Here is a 17,248-nt window from a genome sequence, read left to right as displayed (position 1 = left end):
GTTTGGGTTTGGGTTGGAGGGTGGGTGAGGGAGATTTGTGATTCTGTTCTCCTTGGTTAGCCTGATTCGAGGCCGGCAGTTTTTGGAGGAGCTGACGTGTGTTCCCCGATTTTCAGATGGACCTCGGGATGTCTCCATCGAGGGAGGGGGCAGTGCCAGGGAGAGTGAGACGCTGGTTTTAACCTGCCAGGGAGATGCTAACCCCGAAGCCAACATCACGTGGGGGAGGAGAGAGGCCGGGGGTGAGCAGCTGCGGTGGAACATCTCCAAGTCCCGGGGAAAGTCGGAGCTGAGAATCGATTCCCTGAGGCGTGATGACCACGGGCTTTATGAGTGTGTGGTGGAGAATCCACTGGGGACAGTGAGGCTGGAGGCTCACCTCGATGTGGAATGTGAGTACATTCACTCTGAGATTAGAAAGAGAGGCTTCATCATTCCAGGGCCCAGAGAGAGAGAGGACAGCACACAGCTAGGGGGCACACACTGTCCTCAGGAAGAGCCTGGAGTGAATCAAATCAGCGCACGATCTGAAGTACTGTCAGAAATTTGGTCCCTTATTTAAGGAAAGAGTTTATTTCATCGGAGGCAGTTCAGAGAAGATTCACTGGGATGATCCCTGGGATGGAGGGATTGCCTTATGCGCAAAGGCTAAACAGGTTAGGACTGGCCTCACTGGAGTTTAGATAAATGAGAGGTGATCTCAATAAAATCTATCGGATTCTTAAGGGGATTGACAGGGTCAATGCTGAGAGGACGGTCCCCCCATGGGAGAGTCTAGGTTCATAGGGCACAGGCTCAGACCGATTTCAGACTGAGATAAGGAGGAGTTTCTTCTCTGAGGTTTGTGAGTCTTTGGAACTCCTCGTTACAGAGAGCTGTGGGGGCAGAGTCCTTGTGTAGATTAAGATAGATTCTTAATGAGTTGGAGAATCCAGGGTTACCGGGAAAGAGCAGGAAAGTAGACGTGAGGAATGTCGGATCACCGGGATCCTATTGAATAGGGGAGCAGGCTCGAGGGACCGAATGGCCTCCTCCTGTTCCTATTCCTTATGGTCTTACAGAAGGAGACCCATGGTGCCTGTTCTGACTCTTTGAAAGAACTATCTAGTTAGTGTCTCACTTTCAGCTCATAGAATCCCTACAGTGGAAACAGACCATTCTGCCCAACCAGTCAATGGCCAAGGAATGGCAGATGGAGTTTAATTTATATCAAGGTTAGGTGCTGCATTTTGGAAAGGCAAATCAGGGCAGGACTTATACACTTCATGGCAAGGTTCTGGGGAGTATTGCTGAACAAGAGTGCAGGTGCATAGCTCCTTGAAAGTGGAGTCATAGGTAGATAGGATAGTGAAGAAGGTGTTTGGTATGCTTTCCTTTATTGGTCAGAGTATTGAGTACAGGAGTTGGGAGGTCATGTTGCGGTTGTACAGGACATTGGTTAGGCCACTTTTGGAGCATTGTGTGCAATTCTGGTCTCCTTCCTATCAGAAAGATGTTGTGAAGCTTGAAATGGTTCAGAAAAGATTTACAAGGATGTTGCCAGGGTTGGAGGATCTGAGCTACAGGGAGAGGCTGAATAGGCTGGGGCTGTTTTCCCTGGAGCATCGGAGCTGAGGGGTGACCTTATAGAGGTTTTTAAAATCATGAGGGGCATGGATAGGATAGATACACAAGGTCTTTTCCCTGGGGTCGGGGAGTCCAGAACTAGAGGGCATAGGTTTAGGGTGAGAGGGGAAAGATATAAAAGAGACCTAAGCGGCAACCTTTTCACACAGAGGATGGTACGTGTATGGAATGAGCTGTCAGAGGAAGTGGTGGAGGCTGGTACAATTGCAGCATTTAAGAGGCATCTGGATGGGTATATGAATAGGAAGGGTTTGGAGGGATATGGGCCAAGTGTGGAAAATGTGTCTAGATTATTTTAGGAAACCTAGTCATCACGGATGAGTTGGACCGAAGGGTCAGTTTCCGCGCTGTACATCTCTATGACTCTATCGGTCCACACCAACTCTCCTAAAAGCATCCCACCAGATTCAGCACCCTACCCTAAGCCTGTAACCCTGCATTTAGAAATTAGATTCCCTACAGTATGAAAACAGGCCATTTAGCCCAACAAGTCCACACTGACCTTTCAAAAAGAGTAACCCACCCAGACCCATTCACCCATCCAATTAACATGGCCAATCCACCCTAGCCTACACATCCCTGAACATTACAGGTAATTTAGCACGGCCAATCCACCCTAGCCTACACATCCCTGGACATTATGGGTAATTTAGCACAGCCAATCCACCCTAGCCTACACATCCCTGGACATTATGGGTAATTTAGCACAGCCAATCCACCCTAGCCTACACATCCCTGAACATTACAGGTAATTTAGCACGGCCAATATACCCTAGCCTACACATCCCTGGACATTATGGGTAATTTAGCACAGCCAATCCACCCTAGCCTACACATCCCTGAACATTACAGGTAATTTAGCACGGCCAATCCACCCTAGCCTACACATCCCTGAACATTACAGGTAATTTAGCACGGCCAATATACCCTAGCCTACACATCCCTGAACATTACAGGTAATTTAGCACAGCCAATCCACCCTAGCCTACACATCCCTGGACATTATGGGTAATTTAGCACAGCCAATCCACCCTAACCTACACATCCCTGAACATTACAGGTAATTTAGCACGGTCAATCCACCCTAGCCTACACATCCCTGGACATTATGGGTAATTTAGCATGGCCAATCCACCCTAACCTACACATCCCTGGACATTATGGGTAATTTAGCACGGCCAATCCACCCTAGCCTACACATCCCTGGACATTACAGGTAATTTAGTATGGCCAATCCACCCTAACCCTGGACTGTGGGATGAAATTAGAGAACTCAGAGGAAACCTACACAGACTCGGGGAGAATGTGCAAACTCCACACAGAGAGTTGCCTGAGGGTGGAATTTAACCCAGATCCCTGGGGATGTGAGGGAGCAGATGCTAACCACTGAGCCACGGCACTGCCTCATGAAACTCTTGCCTCAAAATTCCTTTTGAAAATTATGATTGAATCTGCTTCCAGCCACCTTTCAGGCAGTCTGTTCCAGACCGCAACAATTCGCTGCATAAAAGTAGTCTCCCCATCTCCCATCCTGGTTCCTTTCCTGATCCCCCTGGAATGGTGTCCCTTGGATATCAACCTTCATGGTTCTGGAACGGTTCCTCATTATTTATTCAGTTTTAACCCAGGATCATGAATGTCCCCTTTACCTTCCTCACTGATGAACTTGCAGAGCAATCCCAGCATTTCTTGTTTCCAACAGTAGATGGGGCTGTTCTTCACTAGATGCTAATGGCTGAACGAGCAGAAGCTTCCGGAAATTCAGACAACAGCATCAGGGCTGGGAGCGGATGACCAGGAGTGGGGGAGGAGTGGATCTAGAGTGAATGGGGATGTGCTGCGGATTTCATAGAATCATGGAATCCTTGCTGCGAGGAGGAATTTCCTCTCTCAGGGAGTTGTGAGTCTTTGGAACCCCTTGCCCAGAGAGCTGTGGGGGCAGAGTCCTTGTGTCTATGTAAGGCTGAGATCGATTCATGATCAGTCAAGGATAGAGGGTTATGGGAAAAGGGCAGGAAAGTGGATGTGAGGAATGTCAGATCAGCCATGATCCTATTGAATGGTGGAACGAGCCCAAGGGGCTGAATGGCCTCCTCCTGTTCCTATTCCATGTGATCTTCAGGAAGGAGGCTATACAGCCCATAATACCCATTCTGGCTCTTTGAAAGAGTTATCCAGTTAGTGTCTCACCTATTGTTAAAGTTCACTTGAGAATGTAACTTTAAGAAAGTTCTGGGATTTTTGTATGAAAGAATTAAAACAACACGCCCATTCTAAAAGATGAGAGACCTAACAAAAAAATCCAGGTCTTTTTCAATATATAATTTCAGTTACATCGCACTGTAAACTTTTGCTGTAATTCTGTGTCCTATGATCTAATGCTCCACAATCATCTAATGAAGGAGCAGCGCTCTGAAAGGTAGTGTTTCCAAATAAACCTGTTGGACTAGAACCTGGTGTTGTGTGATTTTTAACTTTGTCCACCCCAGTGCAACACTGGCATCTCCAAATCAAGATTAAACCGTGCCCGTCTCCAAGTGAAGGTTAATTCTGTCCCTCAGACTCACTGGCCTGTAGTTTCCTGGTTTGTGGAGAAAGTGAGGACTGCAGATGCTGGAGATCAGAGCTGAAGATGTGCTGCTGGAAAAGCGCAGCAGGTCAGGCAGCATCCAAGGAGCTCCTTGGATGCTGCCTGACCTGCTGCGCTTTTCCAGCAACACATTTTCAGCTTGTTTCCTGGTTTGGCCCTACCACCTGTTTTGAATAATGTTCTCACATTAGCTGTCCTCCAGTCTTCTGGCACACCTCCTGTGATGGGGAGGTGCAGTTGGTGTCGGACTGGGGTGGACAAAGTTAAAAATCACACAACACCAGGTTATAGTCCAACAGGTTTATTTGGAAGCACTAGCATTTGGAACGCCACTCCTTCATCAGATAGCTCTGGAACAGAATCATAAGACACAAAATTTATAACAAAAGATTACAGTGTCATGCAACTGCAACAATTTATTAAACAAACCGAGATTGCTGTTACGTCTTTCATCTTTTAGAACGGGTTGCAGGTTTCGGTTCATTAATATGTAAATCCCAGAACTTCTTTTAAGTCACATTCTTGAGATAACTGAATGTTTTATAAACAAAAAGGTGCCATCTAAGCTCAGACAATGTATTAAAGGTGTGAGGTTAGCGTCTGTCTGCATATTAATCTTGAGTCAGACTGGTTCTGTTTCCAAAGTAGGCGATTATAAAATGTCATATGGATTGACTGTCTGTAGTTTGTGTGCTTTTTGAGTAAAGTAGAATATATCTCCAAATACAATTCTGCAAATTCACCTCATAGACTTATAGGTGTGTGTATGCATAAGAAAGAGAGGGTGCATGCATGTGAGTATGAGTGCACTTGAGAGAGTGTATGTTTGCATGTGTGCGTGCTTTTGGTAGTGTGTGTGTGAGAGAGATGGAGTATACACCTGTGAGAGAGTGTGTGTGCGGGTGAGAGTGCGGGGTGTGTGTGTATGTGAGAGAGAGAGAGAGAGAGAGAGAGAGAGAGAGTGTACAGTACAATGGGGTCACCTTTAGTGTGACATGAACCCAAGGTCCCGGTTGAGGTCATCCCCATGGGTACCGAACTTGGCTATCAGCCTGTGCTCGGCCACTCTGCGTTGTTGTATATCTCGAAGTCTGCCTTGGAGGATGGTCACCCGAAGATCTGCGGCCGAATGTCCCTGACTGCTATGTCCCTCACCTCTCGTGGCCAGAGGAAATGAACAATTAATGTCAGGCTCCCTGTAATCTCCTCCCATCTCATCTGGGCCTGGTGATTTCTCCACTCTCCAACCTGCTCAAACAGCTCATATCTCCTTCCTCTCAATTCAACTAATTCCTTCAAGTACATCAGTCAGGGAAAGGCTGAGATTGGTCCCTTTGGAGCAGGAGATTTATCTGGGGTATATGAAATTATAATCTACCTGGTGGATGTGGTGAAATGTAAGGGGTCACTCAATTACAAAAAAATGGGGAGGATTGTTATTGTCTGAGGGGAGTGAATCTGTGGAATTCTTTATCAGAGAAGGCAGTTGAGGCTGTGTCGTTAAGTATATTCAAGGCTGAGATAAACAGATTTTTAATCAGTAAGGGGGGGAATTATAGGGAAAAGGCAGGAATGTGGAGTTGAGGATTATCAGATCAGGTATGATCTCATTGTAATGGTGGAGAAGACTGGATGGGCTGAATGGCCTACTTCACACACATTATGAAGGCGCTGATTTCTGGAGAACTCACTGGCTGAAAGGGTGCTCAATGTAGAAATCCCACATCAGTATTTAATCAAATCATAGAATCCCTCCAGTATGGAAATGGGCCATTCAGCCCATTGAGTCAACACTAAGCCTCCGAAGAACAATCCACCCAGACCCACTCCCCTCCCCTATCTCTGTACCCTGCAGCCAATCCACCCTATCCTGCACATTTCTGGACTGTGGGAGGAAACCCAGGCAGACACAGGGGAAAGATGCACATTCCACTGGGCTGGGATCGAACCTGGGTCCCTGGCGCTGTGAGGCAGCAGTGCTAGCCACCGGGCCTGCATAGCTGTATCTGCAACCAAAGCCCTGTTACCATCAGCACCAAGAACAGGAAAGTGGGATTAGATTGGAACCAAACAATTGATTCGGTGTAGAATGAGGCCGTTCAGTCCATTCATGTCAATGACAGATCTCCAAGTGAACACCATTCTCCCACCTTCTTCCCATAACCCACCCCATCTTTCTTTCCAGTTAACTGTCTAATTCCTTCCTGACTATCTGTGTCAATGTGTATGATGTGATAAGGGAAGAGGCCATGGAAGGATTGGAACAGGAGGATGTTGGTCTGGGAGACCGTGTGGGTCAGTGAGTGAGCCGGGGGCGAGTGGGAGTTACTGGGAGGGGAGGATTCGAGGCCGGCAGTTTTTGGAGGAGCTGACGTGTGTTCCCCGATTTCCAGACGGACCTCGGGATGTCTCCATCGAGGGAGGGGGCAGTGCCAGGGAGAGTGAGACGCTGGTGTTAACCTGCCAGGGAGATGCCAATCCCGAAGCCAACATCACGTGGGGGAGGAGAGAGGCCGGGGGTGAGCAGCTGCGGTGGAACATCTCCAAGTCCCGGGGAAAGTCGGAGCTGAGAATCGATTCCCTGAGGCGTGATGACCACGGGCTTTATGAGTGTGTGGTGGAGAATCCACTGGGGACAGTGAGGCTGGAGGCTCACCTCAATGTGGAATGTGAGTACATTCACTCCGAGATTAGAAAGAGAGGCTTCATCATTCCAGGGCCCAGAGAGAGAGAGAGAGGACAGCACACAGCTAGGGGGCACACACTGTCCTCAGGAAGAGCCTGGAGTGAATCAAATCAGCGCACGATCAGAAGTACTGTCAGCAATTTGGTCCCTTATTTAAGGAAAGAGTTTATTTCATTGGAGGCAGTTCAGAGAAGATTCACTGGGATGATCCCTGGGATGGAGGGATTGCCTTATGCGCAAAGGTTAAACAGGTTAGGACTGGCCTCACTGGAGTTTAGATAAATGAGAGGTGATCTCATTGAAATCTATCGGATTCTTAAGGGGATTGACAGGGTCAATGCTGAGAGGACGGTCCCCTCATGGGAGAGTCTAGGTTCATAGGGCACAGGCTCAGACCGATTTCAGACTGAGATAAGGAGGAATTTCTTCTCTGAGGTTTGTGAGTCTTTGGAACTCCTTGTTACAGAGAGCCGTGGGGGCAGAGTCCTTGTTTAGATTAAGATAGATTCTTAATGAGTTGGAGAATCCAGGGTTACCGGGAAAGAGCAGGAAAGTAGACGTGAGGAATGTTGGATCACCGGGATCCTATTGAATAGGGGAGCAGGCTCGAGGGACCGAATGGCCTCCTCCTGTTCCTATTCCTTATGGTCTTACAGAAGGAGACCCACGGTGCCTGTTCTGACTCTTTGAAAGAACTATCTAGTTAGTGTCTCACTTTCAGCTCATAGAATCCCTACAGTGGAAACAGACCATTCTGCCCAACCAGTCAATGGCCAAGGAATGGCAGATGGAGTTTAATTTATATCAAGGTTAGGTGCTGCATTTTGGAAAGGCAAATCAGGGCAGGACTTATATACTTCATGGCAAGGTTCTGGGGAGTATTGCTGAACAAGAGTGCAGGTGCATAGCTCCTTGAAAGTGGAGTCATAGGTAGATAGGATAGTGAAGATGGTGTTTGGTATGCTTTCCTTTATTGGTCAGAGTATTGAGTACAGGAGTTGGGAGGTCATGTTGCGGTTGTACAGGACATTGGTTAGGCCACTTTTGGAGCATTGTGTGCAATTCTGGTCTCCTTCCTATCAGAAAGATGTTGTGAGGCTCGAAATGGTTCAGAAAAGATTTACAAGGATGTTGCCAGGGTTGGAGGATCTGAGCTACAGGGAGAGGCTGAATAGGCTGGGGCTGTTTTCCCTGGAGCATCGGAGCTGAGGGGTGACCTTATAGAGGTTTTTAAAATCATGAGGGGCATGGATAGGATAGATACACAAGGTCTTTTCCCTGGGGTCGGGGAGTCCAGACCTAGAGGGCATAGGTTTAGGGTGAGAGGGGAAAGATATAAAAGAGACCTAAGCGGCAACTTTTTCACTCAGAGGATGGTACGTGTATGGAATGAGCTGTCAGAGGAAGTGGTGGAGGCTGGTACAATTGCAGCATTTAAAGTGCATCTGGATGGGTATATGAATAGGAAGGGTTTGGAGGGATATGGGCCAAGTGTGGAAAATGTGTCTAGATTATTTTAGGAAACCTAGTCATCACGGATGAGTTGGACCGAAGGGTCAGTTTCCGCGCTGTACATCTCTATGACTCTATCGGTCCACACCAACTCTCCTAAAAGCATCCCACCAGATTCAGCACCCTACCCTATCCCTGTAACCCTGCATTTAGAAATTAGATTCCCTACAGTATGAAAACAGGCCATTTAGCCCAACAAGTCCACACTGACCTTTCAAAAAGAGTAACCCACCCAGACCCATTCACCTATCCAATTAACATGGCCGATCCACCCTAACCTACACATCCCTGAACATTACAGGTAATTTAGCACGGCCAATCCACCCTAACCTACACATCCCTGAACATTACAGGTAATTTAGCACGGCCAATCCACCCTAGCCTATACATCCCTGAACATTACAGGTAATTTAGCACGGCCAATCCACCTTAACCTACACTTCCCTGAACATTACAGGTAATTTAGCACGGCCAACCCACCTTAACCTACACTTCCCTGAACATTACAGGTAATTTAGCACGGCCAATCCACCCTAGCCTACACATCCCTGGACATTATGGGTAATTTAGCATGGCCAATCCACCCTAGCCTACACATCCCTGGACATTATGGGTAATTTAGCACGGCCAATCCACCCTAGCCTACACATCCCTGGACATTATGGGTAATTTAGCACGGCCAATCCACCCTAACCTACACATCCCTGAACATTACAGGTAATTTAGCACGGCCAATCCACCCTAGCCTACACATCCCTGGACATTATGAGTAATTTAGCACGGCCAATCCACCCTAACCTACACATCCCTGGACATTATGGGTAATTTAGCACGGCCAATCCACCCTAACCTACACATCCCTGAACATTACAGGTAATTTAGCACGGCCAATCCACCCTAGCCTACACATCCCTGGACATTATGAGTAATTTAGCACGGCCAACCCACCCTAGCCTACACATCCCTGAACATTACAGGTAATTTAGCACGGCCAACCCACCCTAACCTACACATCCCTGAACATTACAGGTAATTTAGCACGGCCAATCCACCCTAGCCTACACATCCCTGGACATTATGGGTAATTTAGCACGGCCAATCCACCCTAGCCTACACATCCCTGGACATTATGGGTAATTTAGCATGGCCAATCCACCCTAGCCTACACATCCCTGGACATTATGGGTAATTTAGCACGGCCAATCCACCCTAGCCTACACATCCCTGGACATTATGGGTAATTTAGCATGGCCAATCCACCCTAGCCTACACATCCCTGGACATTATGGGTAATTTAGCACGGCCAATCCACCCTAGCCTACACATCCCTGGACATTACAGGTAATTTAGCATGGCCAATCCACCCTAACCCTGGACTGTGGGATGAAATTAGAGAACTCAGAGGAAACCTACACAGACTCGGGGAGAATGTGCAAACTCCACACAGAGAGTTGCCTGAGGGTGGAATTTAACCCAGATCCCTGGGGATGTGAGGGAGCAGATGCTAACCACTGAGCCACGGCACTGCCTCATGAAACTCTTGCCTCAAAATTCCTTTTGAAAATTATGATTGAATCTGCTTCCAGCCACCTTTCAGGCAGTCTGTTCCAGACCGCAACAATTCGCTGCATAAAAGTAGTCTCCCCATCTCCCATCCTGGTTCCTTTCCTGATCCCCCTGGAATGGTGTCCCTTGGATATCAACCTTCATGGTTCTGGAACGGTTCCTCATTATTTATTCAGTTTTAACCCAGGATCATGAATGTCCCCTTTACCTTCCTCACTGATGAACTTGCAGAGCAATCCCAGCATTTCTTGTTTCCAACAGTAGATGGGGCTGTTCTTCACTAGATGCTAATGGCTGAACGAGCAGAAGCTTCCGGAAATTCAGACAACAACATCAGGGCTGGGAGCGGATGACCAGGAGTGGGGGAGGAGTGGATCTAGAGTGAATGGGGATGTGCTGCGGATTTCATAGAATCATGGAATCCTTGCTGCGAGGAGGAATTTCCTCTCTCAGGGAGTTGTGAGTCTTTGGAACCCCTTGCCCAGAGAGCTGTGGGGGCAGAGTCCTTGTGTATATGTAAGGCTGAGATCGATTCATGATCAGTCAAGGATAGAGGGTTATGGGAAAAGGGCAGGAAAGTGGATGTGAGGAATGTCAGATCAGCCATGATCCTACTGAATGGTGGAACGAGCCCAAGGGGCTGAATGGCCTCCTCCTGTTCCTATTCCATGTGATCTTCAGGAAGGAGGCTATACAGCCCATAATACCCATTCTGGCTCTTTGAAAGAGTTATCCAGTTAGTGTCTCACCTATTGTTAAAGTTCACTTGAGAATGTAACTTTAAGAAAGTTCTGGGATTTTTGTATGAAAGAATTAAAACAACACGCCCATTCTAAAAGATGAGAGACCTAACAAAAAAATCCAGGTCTTTTTCAATATATAATTTCAGTTACATCGCACTGTAAACTTTTGCTGTAATTCTGTGTCCTATGATCTAATGCTCCACAATCATCTAATGAAGGAGCAGCGCTCTGAAAGGTAGTGTTTCCAAATAAACCTGTTGGACTAGAACCTGGTGTTGTGTGATTTTTAACTTTGTCCACCCCAGTGCAACACTGGCATCTCCAAATCAAGATTAAACCGTGCCCGTCTCCAAGTGAAGGTTAATTCTGTCCCTCAGACTCACTGGCCTGTAGTTTCCTGGTTTGTGGAGAAAGTGAGGACTGCAGATGCTGGAGATCAGAGCTGAAGATGTGCTGCTGGAAAAGCGCAGCAGGTCAGGCAGCATCCAAGGAGCTCCTTGTATGCTGCCTGACCTGCTGCGCTTTTCCAGCAACACATTTTCAGCTTATTTCCTGGTTTGGCCCTACCACCTGTTTTGAATAATGTTCTCACATTAGCTGTCCTCCAGTCTTCTGGCACACCTCCTGTGATGGGGAGGTGCAGTTGGTGTCGGACTGGGGTGGACAAAGTTAAAATCACACAACACCAGGTTATAGTCCAACAGGTTTATTTGGAAGCACTAGCTTTTGGAACGCCACTCCTTCATCAGATAGCTCTGGAACAGAATCATAAGACACAAAATTTATAACAAAAGATTACAGTGTCATGCAACTGCAACAATTTATTAAACAAACCGAGATTGCTGTTACATCTTTCATCTTTTAGAACGGGTTGCAGGTTTCGGTTCATTAATATGTAAATCCCAGAACTTCTTTTAAGTCACATTCTTGAGATAACTTAATGTTTTATAAACAAAAAGGTGCCATCTAAGCTCAGACAATGTATTAAAGGTGTGAGGTTAGCGTCTGTCTGCATATTAATCTTGAGTCAGACTGGTTCTGTTTCCAAAGTAGGAGATTATAAAATGTCATATGGATTGACTGCCTGTAGTTTGTGTGCTTTTTGAGCAAAGTAGAATATATCTCCAAATACAATTCTGCAAATTCACCTCATAGACTTATAGGTGTGTGTATGCATAAGAGAGAGAGAAAGAGAGGGTGCATGCATGTGAGTATGAGTGCACTTGAGAGAGTGTATGTTTGCATGTGTGCGTGCTTTTGGTAGTGTGTGTGTGAGAGAGATGGAGTATACACCTGTGAGAGAGTGTGTGTGCGGGTGAGAGTGCGGGGTGTGTGTGTATGTGAGAGAGAGAGAGAGAGAGTGTACAGTACAGCGGGGTCACCTTTAGTGTGACATGAACCCAAGGTCCCGGTTGAGGTCATCCCCATGGGTACCGAACTTGGCTATCAGCCTGTGCTCAGCCACTCTGCGTTGTTGTATATCTCGAAGTCTGCCTTGGAGGATGGTCACCTGAAGATCCGAGGCCGAATGTCCCTGATTGCTATGTCCCTCACCTCTCGTGGCCAGAGGAAATGAACAATTAATGTCAGGCTCCCTGCAATCTCCTCCCATCTCATCTGGGCCTGGTGATATCTCCACTCTCCAACCTACTCAAACAGCTCATATCTCCTTCCTCTCAATTCAACTAATTCCTTCAAGTACATCAGTCAGGGAAAGGCTGAGATTGGTCCCTTTGGAGCAGGAGATTTTTCTAGGGTATATGAAATTATAATCTACCTGGTGGATGTGGTGAAATGTAAGGGGTCACTCAATTACAAAGAAGTGGGGAGGATTGTTATTCTCTGAGGGGAGTGAATCTGTGGAATTCTTTATCAGAGAAGGCAGTTGAGGCTGTGTCGTTAAGTATATTCAAGGCTGAGATAAACAGATTTTTAATCAGTAAGGGGGGGAATTATAGGGAAAAGGCAGGAATGTGGAGTTGAGGGTTATCAGATCAGTTATGATCTCATTGTAATGGTGGAGAAGACTGGATGGGCTGAATGGCCTACTTCACACACATTATGAAGGCGCTGATTTCTGGAGAACTCACTGGCTGAAAGGGTGCTCAATGTAGAAATCCCACATCAGTATTTAATCAAATCATAGAATCCCTCCAGTATGGAAATGGGCCATTCAGCCCATTGAGTCAACACTAAGCCTCCGAAGAACAATCCACCCAGACCCACTCCCCTCCCCTATCTCTGTACCCTGCAGCCAATCCACCCTATCCTGCACATTTCTGGACTGTGGGAGGAAACCCAGGCAGACACAGGGGAAAGATGCACATTCCACTGGGCTGGGATTGAACCTGGGTCCCTGGCGCTGTGAGGCAGCAGTGCTAACCACTGAGCCACCGGGCCTGCATAGCTGTATCTGCACCCAAAGCCCTGTTACCATCAGCACCAAGAACAGGAAAGTGGGATTAGATTGGAACCAAACAATTGATTCGGTGTAGAATGAGGCCACTCAGCCCATTCATGTCAATGACAGATCTCCAAGTGAACACCATTCTCCCACCTTCTTCCCATAACCCCACCCCATCTTTCTTTCCAGTTAACTGTCTAATTCCTTCCTGACTATCTGTGTCAATGTGTATGATGTGATAAGGGAAGAGGCCATGGAAGGATTGGAACAGGAGGATGTTGGACTGGGAGACCGTGTGGGTCAGTGAGTGCACCGGGGGCGAGTGGGAGTTACTGGGAGGGGAGGATTCGAGGCCGGCAGTTTTTGGAGGAGCTGACGTGTGTTCCCTGATTTCCAGACGGACCTCGGGATGTCTCCATCGAGGGAGGGGGCAGTGCCAGGGAGAGCGAGACGCTGGTGTTAACCTGCCAGGGAGATGCCAACCCCGAAGCCAACATCACGTGGGGGAGGAGAGAGGCCGGGGGTGAGCAGCTGCGGTGGAACATCTCCAAGTCCCGGGGAAAGTCGGAGCTGAGAATCGATTCCCTGAGGCGTGATGACCACGGGCTTTATGAGTGTGTGGTGGAGAATCCACTGGGGACAGTGAGGCTGGAGGCTCACCTCGATGTGGAATGTGAGTACATTCACTCCGAGATTAGAAAGAGAGGCTTCATCATTCCAGGGCCCAGAGAGAGAGAGAGAGAGGACAGCACACAGCTAGGGGGCACACACTGTCCTCAGGAAGAGAATAGTGGAGAGAATCAAATCAGCGCAGGAGGAGGCTGTTCAGCCCATCTTGCCTATTCTGGCTCCTTCAAAAGGGCATAACCATTTGTCCCACTCCCTCTGCTCTTCCCCAGAACCCTTAAAAGTTCCTTCTCTTTTTGAGTGTTTATACAATTTGTTTTTGCATGTTCTTCTGGTGAGACATCGAAACAGAGACAATAGGAGCAGGTGTGGCCTTTCAGCCCTTATCGCTTTACTTTTCCACACAGTCTCTAAAGGTCAGGCATAATCTCTTTCACTTTGTTTTTGTTTTTTTCACAAATACTCTCTTCATAAACAAATCTTTACGGTCACAAACACAGTTGGGTTCTATGCAGTAGCATATCAAGGAAATGAACATTGGAGTTTGACTCTATCCAAACAAACCAAAGGTATCTCTCCCTTGAACCAGACTATATTGACCTGTACTGGGGGCATCAAGAGGGTCTTATAACTGAACGGACCCCCATTTAACCTTTTCAACTTTGTTTCTTTTACTACTTGTACCTAAGAAGGCACAGTGTGTGGCAATATTATACACTTTTCACTGTGTTCCTGTACTCCTGTGCTCCTCTACGCCTGTACCCTTGTGTGCCTGTGCACCTGTACCCCTGTGCACCTGTACCCCTGTGCACCTGTGCACCTGTACCCCTGTGCGCCTGTACCCCTGTGCTCCTGTACCCCTGTGCGCCTGTATCCCTGTGCTCCTGTACCCCTGTGCGCCTGTATCCCTGTGCTCCTGTACCCCTGTGCGCCTGTACCCCTGTGCTTGAGTACACATGAGAATAAAAGCTAAATCTGAATCAATGTGACCATGGCTGATCCATGAGCCTGGGTGAAGTGAAGCTGCAGACTCAGGTTTTGTTTATTATTTCCAAATTACCTCTTTCAAGACATCCAATAATAATCCATGGGTGGATGAGATCTTGTGTAATAAAGTCAGTTTGTTTCACAGAGACTTTTCAGGTTAACAAAGTGTTAATGCTAAAAGGATATGGAGGCAGGATTTTAGAACCCTTCCCCACCAAGGAAAGATGCAAGTTTATTGGGAAGATGCAGAAATGTGGAGTTGTGGTTAAAATCCAATCAGCCATGATCTTATTGAATGGGCGAGCAAGATTAAAGGGCTGAGAGGTGGCACGGTGGTTCAGTGGTTAGCACTGCTGCCTCACAGCACCATCTCTCAGGTTAGATTCCAGCCATTGGGTGACTGTGTGGAGTTTGCACATTCTCCCCGTGTCTGCGAGGGTTTCCTCTGGGTGCTCTGGTTTCCTCCCACAGTCCAAAGATGTGCAGATTAGGGTGAATTGGTCATACTTAATTGCCCAGAGTGTTCAGGGATGTGTAGATTAGCTGCATCATTTAGGGGAAGTGCAGTGCAATAGGGTAGGGGAATGGGTTGGTGTGAACTTGGGCCAAGTGGCCTGTTTCCACACTGTAGGGGTTATATGATACTCTAGTTTGTTGGTGAGCCTGTGGCAAAGGGGGCAGACAGAGGATGGGAGAAACAATGCATTTATGTAAACGATTATATTGAGTGGTGGCTCAGTGATTATCACTACAGCCTGACAGTGTCCATTCCAGCCTCATTGTGGAGTGTGCACATTCTCCCCATGTTTGCCTGGGTTTCCTCTGCGTGTTCTGGTTTCCTCCCGCAGTCCAAAGATGTGCAGGTTAGGTGGATTAGCCATGGGAAATGTAAAACAGGGGGTTAGGTCTGTGTGGACTTGATGGGCCAAATGCCCTCTTTCTGCTCTGTAGGGATTCTATGAATACACTGGATCTCTGTCAGCAGGGGTTAGAGAGAGAAGAAAGAACAGAGAGAGAGAGAGATTTGGAAAGTTCCCTCAAGAGCTGACCACATAAGAGAAAAAGTAAAAAGTGGAAGGAGAGAATTTGCATTTTGATAGCACCTATTACAACCTTAGGCCACCCCAAACTGTTTTGCAGTCAACACGACCCTTCAAAAAGTGTGGTTTGCTCATGTAATCGCTTGAGGTAACACATTGATTGTTCCAATGCACTTCAGATTCAGAAATGCAGTGGAAATTTGAAATAAAGATTGGAAAAGATTGGAAATGCTTCACAGTCAGGCAGTACCTGTAGACCGGGAAATACAATTAACGTTTCAGGTGAATGGCCAGAACTTCTTTGGTGAGTGAGATGTGAAGAGTTACACTTTGGCATTTGGTAAATTATTTTTTTCTGTTTTGTAGTTCCAGTGAAGCCTGACCTGGAAGATGTAATTCTCGGTCTCTGTGTCCCTCTGGTGAGCTTGCTGGGGATTGGAATTCTGATTTATTTAATTCGCAAACGGCTCTTCAAAGACCTCACACAAGGGAAACCTTCAATGTCAGAGAACAGATCTTCAAAAGTCCCACCCAGTGCCCCTACACAGTCGAGTCCTACACAGTCGAGTCCTTGCTGAAGTGTTTACACTGTGGCCCCCTGGTGTTCAGGGTGGTGGCCATGGGTTAGACAACTATGGTGAAAATAATTCACTTCAATCACAAAATGCTGAAAAATAATCACTGAGCCATTGAAATACCATGCTGAAACATTCGAAAGGACAAATGTGTTGTAAAGGTTCTAACTTCTGCAGCGGCACGATTTCAGTGGTGTACACTGGCTCCCAGTCCATCATGATGTTCATGTTCAAAACCTGCATCTTTGTTTTTCAATTGTTGCATGGCCTATCCCTTTTCTGAAACTATTTTCTGTTTTATTACCCTCTGGGATTCTAACTCCCAAACCCCTTCCCAATCCTGGCCTCATGCATATTCCTGGTTTTAATTGCTGCAATCCTGGTGCTGTGCATTGAGCTGTTAAACTATTAGGTCTGTAATTCCATCCCTTAACCTTTCACCTGTCTCCCTCTCCCTCTCCCTCTCCCTCTCTCTCTTTTCCTTTAAGATGCTCCAGAATACTTCAGTCATTGACTGAGCTCCTGGTCACCTGTCCTAATATCACCTGATGTGGCTCAATGTGTTGTATAATGCTCCCCGTGAAACATCTTGGGATGGTTTGCTGCATTAAAGGCGCTATATAAATGCAAAGTGTGGTTGGTGAAATAATTTTTATAGTTTCAAAATCTCAATGTAGAACCATTTTTAAAAAAAGACAGTGTTATTAAATTTGTTGTTGTTGACTCTGTTTGCAAGAAAATGAATCCTGTCCAGGCATCCATTTCTTGGTCATAATAACAGCAAAAACACTTGGTGAGTTTTGAGAAGATTTGTAGCTCAGGTTGAGGTTTGCTCGCTGAGCAGGAAGGTTCTTTCCAGACATTTTGTCACCCTACTAGGTGATGTTATTTC

The 17,248-nt window shown here is 46.9% G+C and overlaps 1 protein-coding gene across 1 annotated transcript in view; it reads left to right on the top strand.

The window, feature by feature from the left end:
• LOC132828790 (hemicentin-2-like) overlaps window positions 1–16,987 on the top strand; it is a 33,008-nt gene extending 16,021 nt beyond the window's left edge. The window contains exons 6-9 of the mRNA XM_060845885.1: window positions 117–392; window positions 6,610–6,885; window positions 13,525–13,800; window positions 16,148–16,987. Of these exons, the coding sequence (XP_060701868.1) occupies window positions 117–392; window positions 6,610–6,885; window positions 13,525–13,800; window positions 16,148–16,359 (1,040 nt within the window). The 3' untranslated portion in view covers window positions 16,360–16,987. The remainder of the gene's footprint in view (window positions 1–116; window positions 393–6,609; window positions 6,886–13,524; window positions 13,801–16,147) is intronic.
• The last annotated feature ends 261 nt before the right edge of the window (window positions 16,988–17,248 follow it).

The sequence above is a fragment of the Hemiscyllium ocellatum genome, chromosome 28 (assembly GCF_020745735.1).
Source record: "Hemiscyllium ocellatum isolate sHemOce1 chromosome 28, sHemOce1.pat.X.cur, whole genome shotgun sequence".
In the NCBI taxonomy this organism is placed as follows: Eukaryota; Metazoa; Chordata; class Chondrichthyes; order Orectolobiformes; family Hemiscylliidae; genus Hemiscyllium; species Hemiscyllium ocellatum.
The sequence above is the reverse complement of the archived record's forward strand: the minus strand, read 5'-3'. Positions and strand labels throughout refer to the sequence as shown.